The 13,472-nt window shown below is 41.6% G+C and overlaps 1 protein-coding gene across 1 annotated transcript in view; it reads left to right on the top strand.

The window, feature by feature from the left end:
- Positions 1-622, top strand: part of LOC121304755 (kinesin-like protein KIF21B) — a 48,217-nt gene extending 47,595 nt beyond the window's left edge. The window contains exon 35 of the mRNA XM_041236135.1: positions 364-622. Coding sequence (XP_041092069.1) covers positions 364-412 — 49 coding nt within the window. The 3' untranslated portion in view covers positions 413-622. The remainder of the gene's footprint in view (positions 1-363) is intronic.
- Positions 623-13,472: the final 12,850 nt, after the last annotated feature.

Below are 13,472 nucleotides of genomic sequence, written 5' to 3'. Positions count from 1 at the left end.
TTGTTGGGTTCTAAAAATGTCATTTAACTCCAAGCCAATGGGGTCGACAGAAGCACGCACGGGTGAGTTCTGAATGCTGTCCTTCATGTACACTGTGCTGCATGCACTCACACTGTACTTATGTGTTCTTTGCTGTTCCTTGTAATAATCGTCAGAACCCTCAATGGTGCATTTATAACAGGTGTTATAAATGGATTCTAAGGGACCTTTTCTCATTAGGGGTTTTATGTACAGGTGCTCCTCAAATCACTGGCTGACTGGCGAATGGTATTCTCTCTCTCTCTCTCTCTCTCTCTCTCTCTCTCTCTCTCTCTCTCTCTCTCTCTCTCCCCCCACCCTTTCCTTTTCCTTTTTCTTGTCTAGTGATCTGAGCGTGAAGATCTGGCATGCGAGAATCGGGAAGGTTAGCTGATTTGCTGCCGTGGTGGAGGAGAGCAGGACTCGCCGGGACACAGACTCTCCGTGCAGCTCCAGCCGGGTGCAGTATCCACCTCATCTTGCTTCCCACAGCAACACTTTGATCAATCAACTACTTGAAACTGAACATTGCTGCTTTTGATGTTGCAAGGCCCATCCTGTTGCCTTGTTAGCGTTTTGTCAAAGGCCTCTGAAGTACAAACACGTGGCGAGGGGAGGGGAGGGGAGGGGAGGGGGCTTGGCGCTGCACTGTAATGCTGAGGAAAGCTTCAATTGTGATTGTGAAGCTGTGTGTCTGGTTTACAGGACAGGCCTGCTGAAAGTGCCCGTCCTCCCTACAGCAAGAGGAGGTTAACACTGCCATCGAAATGTATTGGTGCCAACCTAAGTGTGTCTTTTCTTGGATGCTTCTTGAACAGTGGTCAACTATACAGACTGACATTCTTTCAGAGGCAAAGACACCCAATACTGAGAAGTGGAAATCCTTTTAGAATTTGTGTGCTTTAAAAGTGCCCATGCTAGCATCATAGAATAGATGAAAGGGCTGTTTAAATATCAACAGGAAGTCTGGGTTTCATGTGATCCCACTCTTAAAGGGACAGTGTCCCAAAACGCTTTCAAAATAGTTTTTTTTTTTTTTTTGCATGCTTTTAGTCTGCCTTTTGAGCTCCCATAATGCCCTCCCCGAGGACCCTTGTTGCAGCTCCTGGTTTATAATTAATACTGAATCCGGGGGCTGAAGGCAGGCAGGTTTCAAAGAGGAGTGAAGATTACCCTTAAGGGAATGGAAGGAATTCTTCTTTCTTTTTGTTCCAGCAGAGGGCACAGAAGACTAAACTAATAGACATGATTGTGGTCACTGGACTGTTGCCATGGTACACTTCGACAAGCTGTCACTTTGAAATCAGCTGACCTTTTCAAACTGGTGCCTACAAACATTGTGTATTAAAGGGGTACCTGTAGTGGCAGTGAATCTAGAATCATTTCAATAGAAAACTTGTGGTTGAAAACTTATGACACCATTTAAAGCCCCAGCTCGGCCGGTTTACGATGTAGAAGCAATAAAACAACGTTCCGCTTCTCTCATGACGTCGGATCATTGATTTCCCTGTTTCAGAGCACTGATAGTCTATGGCTGCAGCTAACAAAATGATTTGCGATGGCATTGATCAGATTATTATGGATGAAATGAAGTCCAATAGAAGGTTACTTATATGAAGCATGGAGGTCCGACTGCCCCAGTTTAGCTTTGTCAGGCAGCGGTAGTGAATATTCAGTAACAAGGAGCTGCAATCAGCCTAAAACTGAACCAAAAAGGCTTATTATCTGAAACGAAGAGAAAGGGAGCGGTACCAGTCAGAAAGAGAAAGATGGAAACACACAAACAGGCAGTTTCAACAGACGAGAAAACAGCATTGCGAGCCACTGCACACAAACACACAATAAAACAGCATTGCGAACCACTGCACACACGCACACACGAGAAAACAGCATTGCGAACCACTACACACACACGAGAAAACAGCATTGCGAACCACTACACACACCAGAAAACAGCATTGCGAACCACTGCACACACACACACACACACACACACACGAGAAAACAGCATTGCGAACCACTGCACACACACACACGAGAAAACAGCATTGCGAACCACTGCACACACACACACACACATGAGAAAACAGCATTGCGAACCAATGCACACATGAGAAAACAGCATTGCGAACCACTGCACACACACAAGAAAACAGCATTGCAAATCACTGCACACACACGAGAAAACAGCATTGCAAACCACTGCACACACACACACACACATGAGAAAACAGCATTGCGAACCACTGCACACACACACACACATGAGAAAACAGCATTGCGAACCACTGCACACATGAGAAAACAGCATTGAGAAAACAGCATTGCGAAAACACTGCGACCACTGCACACATGAGAAAACAGCATTGCGAACCACTGCACACACATGAGAAAACAGCATTGCGAACCACTGCACACACACGAGAAAACAGCATTGCGAACCACTGCACACACACGAGAAAACAGCATTGCGAACCACTGCACACACACGAGAAAACAGTGACAAACTGAAGTTAACAATTTCCAAACTGGAAAACGATAATACACAGAAAGCACAATACTTCTCTTTTTTTTCTGGAATTCATACAAGTGTTCTGCTTTTTCAAGATTTTGTACAACTGATAACAAATAAAGTGCATCAAAGTGTGCAATAAAAAGCCTGTAACACTAGTATCTCAGGCTTCTGGTGACATTGCCCTCTGGTCTTGTCATTTATCTTGCCCACTTTGATGTAGTTACTTCCTTAGTGTTGATAAATACAATTGAGTTATATATGATTGTGTCTGCCTTTTTGATGATTTCATCTCGCTGAACGATGATGCCGGCCTTTGCACACTGGGTTTTCACCGCTGTATCTCATAAACCCATGTGTGCAACTTTAGGTCACCAGTAGGTCAGCTCCCTCAACTTGACCCAGAAAGTGGACAAAAAAACTGAAAATATCGCTAAACCATGATTTGTTGACCAAATCAGTGCAGTGAGAAGCGTTTATTGGATGTGCGAAGCACAAAGAGAGCTTTGTTATTTTTGGGTACAGGCCCCCTTTAAAGCTGCAAAGCATAAAGGCCTTCACTTTCACAGTTAACTCTGGAAAGACAATAAAAACAACCAGTCCAGGTGGCAATTTCTTTTTTAATTTTAGCTGCCTCAAGCAGGCAATGAACCATAAGGTACTGATCCTCCTCAAACTTAAAATGTTCTTAGTAACACACTGGTGTGTTAGCTGTCACATGAACTAAACTCATTGGCTAGGTCAGAGGTATGCAACTCCGGTCCTGAATTGCTGTTCCATTCCAGTTTTAACAGGCTGAATTTAATGCTTCAATTTATGAATTAGTACATGGTTGGAACAAAGACCTGGGCTGGAGTTACAAAGGTTGCCTCCCCCTGGGCTAGACTGTTCTTCAACTGAAAATAAATGTTTAACATATTGAATACGACACCTGTTAAACAGATTGCAGTGGAGAACACAGGCCAGTTAGATTCAATAAGTGTAGCTTTTTCACACAACCAGCACTTAGATAAGCTGCGCAAAGCATTGAAAAAAGCTTAAAGATGCACAGCTTGAATCGCATGCGAGCAAACTTCTTGTGCTTCACTGGTTCCCAGCGTCTCAATGGCTAGTGGAGCCTGCCTGGGAATTGCCAGAAACATGTGACCAAAAAGTCCGGATTTTCAGTTAAAAAGACCTGCTCACTTGCAGTGTGTGTTTGTGACTAGTGAAAAATCAACTGGATTCTTGATGTTTGGATTCTGGATTTCTGGGCACCGTCTTAGTCCCCCCTCAACCTAACCTAGCTATTTACCTATCTGTCAACCGAGTTTGTGGAAGGTAAATCTATATAATATATACACTGTTCTGTGTTTAAAGTGAGTGCTTTATATTGCTACAGTAAAGCGAAGCACAATGGTATCATTGCATTAGAAATGTGTATGATGTGCCTACAGGCTTTTTGTTAAGTATATTCCACTTGCAGTGTTGGAATATAAAATCATTCTGTTTCTGTGTTTATTTGCTTCATAGCCACGTTGTTTGTGGTAAATAAAGCAAATAATAATAGTAATGGTTTTTGTTTTTATTGTAAGTCCAAGTTTTTGTACAGTAGTTCAAAGTAGCATTACAGTTCAAATGTAAGGCTGTAGTTAACGCATACCCCATACATTGGTACAGTATTTATTTATTCAAGGTAGTGTTGCATTTTACTCACCCGAAATACCTTTTACTCACCTGGCCTCTAAATTGGAGAGTAAATTACTCACTGACCCAAGACCTCAGCTGGAGCGCGGCTCACAGCAATTAAGTGTTGTACTTCCAGTATCTGCAGGATTAGATTATTCTTAGATAGGCCTGATCAGTGGAAGGAAACTCGAACTACATCGAAACTTGTTTTGTAGTGTTGCTTCTGCTCAACATGCCAGGTGCAGAGGAGTGTGACAATTCATTGATCTTCATTGAGTGGCACCATCAAGAGCTAGAATTGTCAGCAGGATTCCAGAAGAGCGGGGCAGAGCCATTGGCACAAACAGCCGATCTCTTACCTTAATGCCTACATATGTGTGGGTGCTTAGTCAAAATACGAAATAATGATAATAAAAACTTGAAAGACATGCCGGCAAATGCAGCACTTACTGTACAAGACTTGAATTTGTTATCTCAGTATTTTTGTGTTTGTTTAGTGAGCCAGTTATCAGCCAGTACTGTAGAAGGAGCCAGTAGCTTCCCTAACCGAACAACTAAATGTAACCTGTATGTAGATATAAGAGCAGTGTATGTGTGTGTCAATGCCACTCCTGTATCTATACATGGAGTCTTTGCTATACTTTAATAGAAAGGTGTGAGTTCTCTTGGTGTAGTGCAAGACGGACAAGACAGGGCTTGACAGCGGCCAGTACAAACAAGGGACCTCAGCGTTGAAGTGTGCGTGCGTGCGTGCATGTGTGTGTGTGTGTGTGCGTGCATGTGTGTTTCACAGCCGAACTGTGCCATTGCCCAAAGGGTTTGAAGTGAAGTTTCGAAACGGGCTGTGTGCTTTTCTGCACTGACACCTGCTGTCATGCTCCAATCCCTGTAGTGCATGCTCAATTTTAGACGTGTTTCCAAACGTTGATGTTGCTCTAGTAAATGTCTAGAGGAGATTATGATGTAACTTTTTACTCCTGAAAGGGTCTGGTATTTCAAGCTTGTAACTGCACTCCAGATCAGTTTGAAATATTAATAAAAGTACTCAAGGGACACACAGCTGCAGCACTCTCTTTTCTTTGTGTAATCCTTTACCATTCTAAGATGTTTCTTGTCGTTCTGAATGTTTTTTTTCATGTTTTTTTCTGCTTCATGGTTTTGAGAAACCATGTGATCTTGTGCCCTTTGCTCTCTGTTGACCCCGGCTACTAAACTATACCATAAAAAACAAGGGGATTCAGAGTAAGAAGCAAGGAGAGACACTGTGATCGCAAACATCAGGAACAGGGAAGGCAGCTGTTGTTTTTCTTTTGTACTTTTAAACGACAGTAACGTTTTACTCTGGTATGTTAATGCACCTGTTTTTTTTTTGCCAGCTTTGTTTAGAGAAATCACTGGTTTTAATAGCTGCTGTCCTGCTATTGCAGCAACGTTGATGTATTAAAAAAAGCAATCCAGCTTGAATGAAAGCACAGTTTATGGCGCTATTCTTTATTTATTATAGCACCGCTGTCGGTATAGCCCCAGCCCCTCACTCTACAGAGACTGTTCTTTAATGGAGTGGCACTGATTAAGTGCTGTGCACTGGTCACAATAACAGGGTCAGAGGTGTGTTTTATTGCACAAAATTGTTTTAGGAATGTAAATGTTTGTAAAGTTTTTTTATGTGTGCGTGTGACAGAATGTTTTAAACTGTCCTTTTAACATACACAGCTGTAAATATTGTAAAAAAGCTCCTATTTAAAAAAAAAAGAAGACAAAAATGAAAATGTGAAACCCTTTTTCAATGTTCATTGTTGCTGATGTGAAATAAAGAAAACACCTTGAGTTAACAGAAGTGTGTTCTGCTTATTGGTACAGGAGTCAGGTGTGTAGAGCTTGAATGTACTGTGCTGTACAGTGTTTAGGGTGACACTTTCCAGGCTTCTAACTAGCAAATCTAGGCTGCTTTATTTCTACGTTTCACAAAATAGTATAATCTGCCTGCTTACAAAATTCGATTTCTGAGGCGTCCGTGTTTGGACCCTGCGCAGCGGACAGTACAGAAATGACCCACGGATAGACAGGGAGTGCGCACTGTAGGTGATGTCTTTCCAGGGACTCCTTCAAACACGGCAGACAAGATGAACCTTTCAAACGATGTGAAATCGGGGCTTTGAGTGTAGCTGCAGCTTAACCTGCACAGCACCTTGGCGCTCTTGTCAGTCTTTTCTGTTCCATTGCTTTATAATAGGGAGAACTAATAACTAAGGGAGAACTCTCACATCAGAATGTACAGCAGAGTCTAAGTTCTGGAATATTGAGAGTCTGATTGATGTGTCTGTCTGTTTGGCTGCTGCTCGAAAAAGAAATGGAATTGTGTTCATTTATTTGTTTATTTATTTTAAATTGGTTTAACCACAGATACAGCTGTGCAAACATACCCTGGGGCAGGTGTTGGACTTCACGTGCTGTATCTAACATACACGCCTTTATTGTTTAAATTGAAAACAAAGAAAAAATCTCATTAATCATTCATCTTCATTTTCTACAGCCAGACTGTGCCAGTGTATACTGCAAAAACAGCCTGCTTGTGTGGTTTGGCGAGTTTCAAGTCACTGTTTTGCGCAGAATATGTATATTGACGGGACGCATAGCTTTGAAACCAGTAAGACAAGCAGCTACTAGCTATTTTATTCATTGCAATTCATTTCCATCGCCCGAAACAACACATTACAGTACATTGCTCTTTTTAATAATGCTTTACTGTGGTTTCACTATGCTTCTATTACACTTTACTATGCTTTTACTGTGGACAACGTTTATAAGGGTAACTGTATGACTTCTCAAACACTTGCAAGCACACCTTAGGACATGGGTTAGGTTGTATCTTTGCATTATTATTCTCTGCACATGAATATAGTTCAGTACTCCAGAATGAATGCAAGGCATACAAGAGGTTGCTGGTGTGTAAGAACAGAAATGTGCTTTACTGTAGTTCATTTGGAATTGAGATGTCAAAAGCAGCACTTGTACATAGCATTACACCTACAACATTGCAATTACACTACTGCTGAAATACACACACTGGAGAATGCTTGTATTAATTGACACAAAAATCAATGCTAAATGTCTATTCAATTTTCATTACCTAAACAGTTGTAATTTAAATACACTGTAGTTTAGGTTGATCGAAAAGACCTGATTCAATTAACACTGAATTCAGCTTGTACAGCATTGGGTTCTCGTAATCAGATCACAGTAACCGATATGAATCCATAAGCTAGTGGTTATCTATGTAAGACTGGGCTGGGCTGAGGTTAGGGCTCATGGTACAATGCATCACAAGGGTTTAATCACAACGAATGCTTCAATTAAAGTACAGGTTACCGTCTAGCTGTGTATATCTTGACTGTCCAGGATACTGTAGGTGTCCCAACCCATATTGAGTCTCGATCAGAAGAACTTTCCCCACCAACTCTTACTACAAAACAGCAGGGTTTAACAAAACAGCAAAGTCCTTCTGCAAAAGAAGAGCAGGTAATGTCACCTGGAAGCCGTAAAAAAAAAAAAAATCATTGAAACAGGTGCAAACAACGCAAAGCCTCAGGCAACTGAAGAGAAGGTCTGAGCCACACGGATCCATGACACAAAGAAAGGAAACATAGGAGCATCTGCATTCCGGGCCCCTAGTTCCACTGCTAATGTATGCCCTTCCCTATTAACGCATTCAAATCTCTGAACAACTGAAAACAAGAAAATCTGTTCTTGGCTGTCTTGTTCTCAGTCACTCAGTATAGTATATTTAACAGCATGGCAGCCCTGTATAATGATTTCAGTACACATCAGTTTGTCTTCTTTCTTTCTTTGGGGGACGATCCCTTCTCCTTGTCAGCCCTGTCCTTGGCCTGTTGCGGTTCTTGCCAGGGTAGGCAGTTGTAGGAGAGGAGTGCGAGGATGAGAAAGGCTGTCATCCCAGTGTAACCGCCCAGGACCAGGCAGAGAGGCTGGGCTATGACAAACAGGCAGAACACATTGATGGAGGTACTGTTGTCCAACAGGAGACGCTTCTCCTGGCTTCCCTTCTGCACAGAGAAAAAGTAAACGAGCGCTGCAGCTGGGTAAAACGCCAGGTCTGCCATTGCTGTTACCTGCAAGAAATGGAAAGAAAGAAAGAAAGAAAGAAAGCTCTGAGGGGCGGCACAGAGACCTTGCTGTCTTGCAAGAGTGCCAGTGGCCTCAACCTTTCATCTCAGGTAAATATTAACTCAGTGCTGTTTGTTTAAAGGGGCAAAGTATCTCCTTGGACTGTGTTTTATTGCTGTTGAAGAAGACAATCTGATAAATTCCCCTTGTGGGGTTCTCTTATCTGCTGACTATGCAATACTGAAGTACTGCTAGAAATCCCCCCCCCCCCCCTTTAAACATTGTTATTGAACATCAAAGCTTTGCACGCATGTATTTTTAGACAATTGTTTAAGAATAGAAACCAACCAACAACTGTCACAGACCCTTTAGTGAAAAACAAGCTTTATTTTATAATCCAAACAGGCTGCTAATAAGGCACATACAGTTAAAGGGTTTAAGGTACGCTATGGGAAATCACATCATTCATTATCACATTGTAAAGAATCACATTGCAGAATATCACTTTGCAGAGTATCATATTACAGATAAGAGCAGTTGCAAAGTACAATAAAATCAGTAGATAAAGATCAAATTCAAATAAGAACACAAGATAGAGAATAGATAGAGAACTGAGAGCAGTTAACTTATATAAAAAACATTTGCTTATACAAGTCCAGTAAGTATGATGAATGTTTGAGAATGATTTCAAATAAAAGCAATTACAAAAAACGTGAATACAGATACCTATAAGAGTAAAGTCAAATACAAGATACAGGAAATAGTTATAATTAAGAGCAATAGTAGAATACAGCAAGGTATGGAACAGTTCAGTGTCAGTATAAGCTGATGCAAGTACTGGTACAGTTGGGTGCCATATAGTCCAGTATAGAGTTGTGATGTTTACAGATGCTGTCTGAACAGGTGTGTCTTGAGGAGGAGCTGGAAGGTGGTCGTGATATCCGTGGACAGGTCGTTCCACCACTGAGGGGCGAGGATGGAGAAGGAGCGGAGGGGACGTTTACAGGTGATCTGTCAGTAGGGGGGGTGAGAGGGGGTGTAGGGAGAAATAATAGTCTAGAGATAGGAGGGAGCAGAAAGGTCAAGACAGCGATAGGTGAGTACAAGTTTTCAATTGGATGCGATCAGGGATAGGGAGCCAGCAGAGCGCAGAGTTTTGGATGAGCTGGAGCGGACGAATGGCAGGGAGGCCGGCCAGGAGGGAGTTCCAGTAGTCAAGGTGGGACAGTCCCAGGGCCTGAACTAGGAGCTGTGTGGAGTAATTGGTGAGGAAGGGGCGAATTCTGAGTATGTTGCTGAGCAAGAAGCAACAGGAGAGTGCCAGAGTAGAGGTGCTGAGAGTAAGAGAGGGAGGGGTCGAGGGTGACACAGAGGCTCTTGGTGGATGAGGAGGGAGGAGGGAGGATAATGTGAGCTGCTCAACTTTTACACAGTCACTCCCCGGTAGGAAATGAGAAAGACAACGTGATTTAATAAATTCTATCTTGTTTCTCCAACTTTTCCATTTTGGTGAGGACGCTGGAGGAAATTCTCATTTGTTTGAAAAGCTGCTTTTGTTTTTCCCAGCTCTTGCCACACTGGCAGCCCACAAGCATTCCTTCCGGCGCACCAAGGTGGCCTCTGACAGCCTGTTATCTTGTTAGGCAGAGATAACAAGCAGCTGCTGGCTCTGGAGTGTGGGTGCTTCTCGAAGCTTTTCACCATTTGTCTTTTCTTGAGAAGCTGTAACCCGTTCAGGCCCACTGCCCTGTTCATAGGGGTCTCACAGTACAGGGTCTGTGGGACAGGCTTATGCTCAGTACAGTAGGTCAGTGTGCACTGATTCAGCTCAGATGGTCTCAGCTGATGGTTCACTGGTTCAGGAGACTTGTTCCCTTTAAAAAAACAAAACATGTTACTGTAAAGTTCTAAAGCCGTGCTACATTTCCCATAGACCTTGGCTGTGATTTTACAAACCTGCTGGGTGTCCAGTAATAGACTGGTAGATCTGCATTCCAATTCTTAAAGAAGGTCACCAGCCTTTGCTGGAATTGTCTCGTTAGTTTTTAATGAGTTTTATCTTAAAAATAGTTGTACTTGCAGTAAATGTTCTGTTTGATGAGCTTTGTTTCTTTTAAAATGTGCCACAGCTCACATTGGCATTAATGCCCTGTCCTACTCGCACGTTATCAATCAAATCTGTGGGACCTGATGGAAATAATATATGTTTCTGGGCCATTAAAAGAGGTGTAAACAGGAGCTCTTTTTAGTTGAGTCCCAAAAGAAGTTACCAAGTCAACCACAGATCTTTTTTTTGGGCCTTTCTGTATTAGTGAGCTCCTAAATTCCTATACTTACTACAGTGGACCTCAATGACCACCCCGTCTCTAAAAACACATCAGACATGTGCATCCTTGTGTATCTAACAATGTACATTCTCCGACCAATCACACATTTCCATTACAGGAGAATGTGTCTGAGGCACAGTCCCAGCCTGGTGGACCAAGGACTATTGAATTCTATGGTACTCAAGCATATGACACTACTCTAATGGAACTATAAATACAAAATACGAAGATGGGAACATTAGGAAAGGAAGACACACACTTCCTCTCTCTTTCTCTCTCTCTAGAAATTGTTCAGCTCATTTCTAAATGGTAGCTTTAATAAAACAAAGCATATCGCCCCGCAGTGGTGGAACGACCTTCCTACGAGTGTCAGGACTGCCCAGTCCCTGTCCACCTTCCGGGGCCTCTTCAAGACACCTCTTCAGACAACACCTGTGAAACTCAACTCTTCCCTTCTGGACAATATAGCACTCTGCCTTTAATGCATTTTAACTTGTTCTTATCTGCTCCCTATTGTATTTAATCCTGCAGTTAACCAGTTAATCTGTAGTATCTTCTATTTTATCTGCACTCACATCTACCCCTGATGTAACTATCAACACTGTTATCCGCTCTTGAACAGCCCCGATATCAAATCGCACTGTGTTTTGTATTTGCTCTTATTAGGAATGAAGTCATTGTATTTAGTATCTTGCTCTTAATTGTGCTGTAATTCTTGATATGTATTTTTTGTATACAACTGTAAGTCACCCTGGGTAAGGTAAGGACATCTGTTAAGAAATAAATAAATACTACTACTACTACTACTAATAATAATAATAATAATAATAATAATAATAATAATAATAATAATAATAATAGCCGCTGCCTGGTCACTTGATTAAGACCTATACTAAATATGGTGTTGGGTCCCTGTTGTGCGTGCCCTGATCACAGCCTTAACGCTGGGTGGCATTGTGTCCCACTATCATGCCTCTTTGGAGTGCTGTTAGCAGTTGTGCTGCTCCAACAGCATCATAGTGCTGCAGAAACCAGATTCCACTGTCAGCCTGTTTAGCATCTTCAGTGCAGAGCGATGCCAAATCCAGCCGTGTTGACGTGTCCTAACAAAGTGGCCAGGCAATGTATGTTTGTACACTGGACCCAGAAACCATTGTCAGACACAGCAACATTTCAGCGTTCGTGTGCTGCGGTCTTATTACACTCCTATGCAGCAGGCGTGTATAAAGTGTAGCGCTTGGCTTGATCAACTAGCAAACACCATGCTTACTTTATAGCTAGACTGCCGATATAAAGTGGCGTTGTTTCGGTTGCAGCAAGTCAAGGTGGCAGTTTCAAGAATCAATACACTGGAAAAGCTGAACACGTAGCCAAGGATTACAAAGAAATACAAGCGTTCTTAAAGAGGTTTTTAAGTGCTGCTAATTAACTAGCGGTGACTAAAAATAAGTCAAGAATTTTTTCACAATACTACAAAAATTGGCAATAACGTAAAATCTTTTTTTTTTTTTTTCTCGCAGTGATTTTGTGTGCGTGTGCGTGTGCGTGTGCGTGTTAGTTTTTTGGGTGCCCACGCGTTAGGAAAGTGTCTCCACAATTCAATTGTAATCCTCTCAGCCCATTCCCAACTGTCAGAAAGTTTCGCAATCTAAACGCACACCCGTGGGCTTGGGGAAATAGACCGTTAGTCTTAATTGATTTTTTGACAGCCAAGCTCCACATGATTTATCTGGCTTATTAGAGAATATTGCGGTCGGGTTTTTGTGCTATTTTTTAATTATTTTTTTTTTTTTTTTAGTGAACTATTATGTAGAAATTCGAGCAGATGGAGTTTTCTAGTGGTGCGTCTCCTCCAGTCCCGCCAATTCCAGTTTTTGTATCATTCACTGTTTTGAGATCTGGCACAATGCGTTTCTTCTGCACTTTATCTTTAAATAGACCGGTGGTGTGAGGTAGGCTGATGTGTAAAGGATTTTTCCTTTGAGATCTCTCAAGTTTTAAGGTCGTATCTGCTTTAATATAATTCAAACACATATCACCCGAGTCAGTGAAGGCAAAGCAAAGAGACGAATGAGGTGGGGGCAAATAATTAAGTTTACAAAGTTTTCTATAAAATAACTTCTAAAGAGCCAATGAAATAAAAATCGAAAATTATTGATTTGAATAAAATTACAAGCAGAGCTAATGTATAGGTTAATTAGTAAGGCTTTGATTTGTGTTTCCCTAGCAACCACTAAAGAAACCAAAATGGCCCTGAAAAACAACAATAATAATACTAACAATAATCTCTGTGTCTTGTGAGGTCATCGTGATGATTTAATTATGACGTCATAAGCACCAGTTCCACACACCTGGCTAGAAAGAAAAACATGTCTCGGACCAGACTTCCTGTAACATTCAAGCGGTTGGATACAGTTTTGTAACTCCAGATAGGTGACAAAAATGGAGACATTTAAAAAGAACTTACAAAACTGTATTGAATAATGACAATAAAACTGGTGGAGGAGAAAAAAAAACACATCCTACAATAGTCAGTTCTAGGTGAAACAAAGGCATGCATTAGACTGTCGGCATCAGATACGGAAATAATTGGTCTAAAAGATACTTTAGTAACTTCCCTAATATTTGTCTCAAATGATAGATCAGGATCAAAGATGACCCCAAACTCTTAATTGCTAGTTTAAGTTTTGATGAGAGACTGCAAGGTTCAAGCTCATGTAATGCCACACTTCCCTTTAGTTGGTTCTGTGATCCCACTGACATAATCTCTGTTTTATCTGAATTCAACACTAGAAAATTCTGTTGCATCCAATGCTTGATGC

This window comes from Polyodon spathula, chromosome 39 (genome assembly GCF_017654505.1).
Source record: "Polyodon spathula isolate WHYD16114869_AA chromosome 39, ASM1765450v1, whole genome shotgun sequence".
Classification (NCBI taxonomy): Eukaryota; Metazoa; Chordata; class Actinopteri; order Acipenseriformes; family Polyodontidae; genus Polyodon; species Polyodon spathula.
This window is presented reverse-complemented; position numbering and strand designations above follow the sequence as displayed.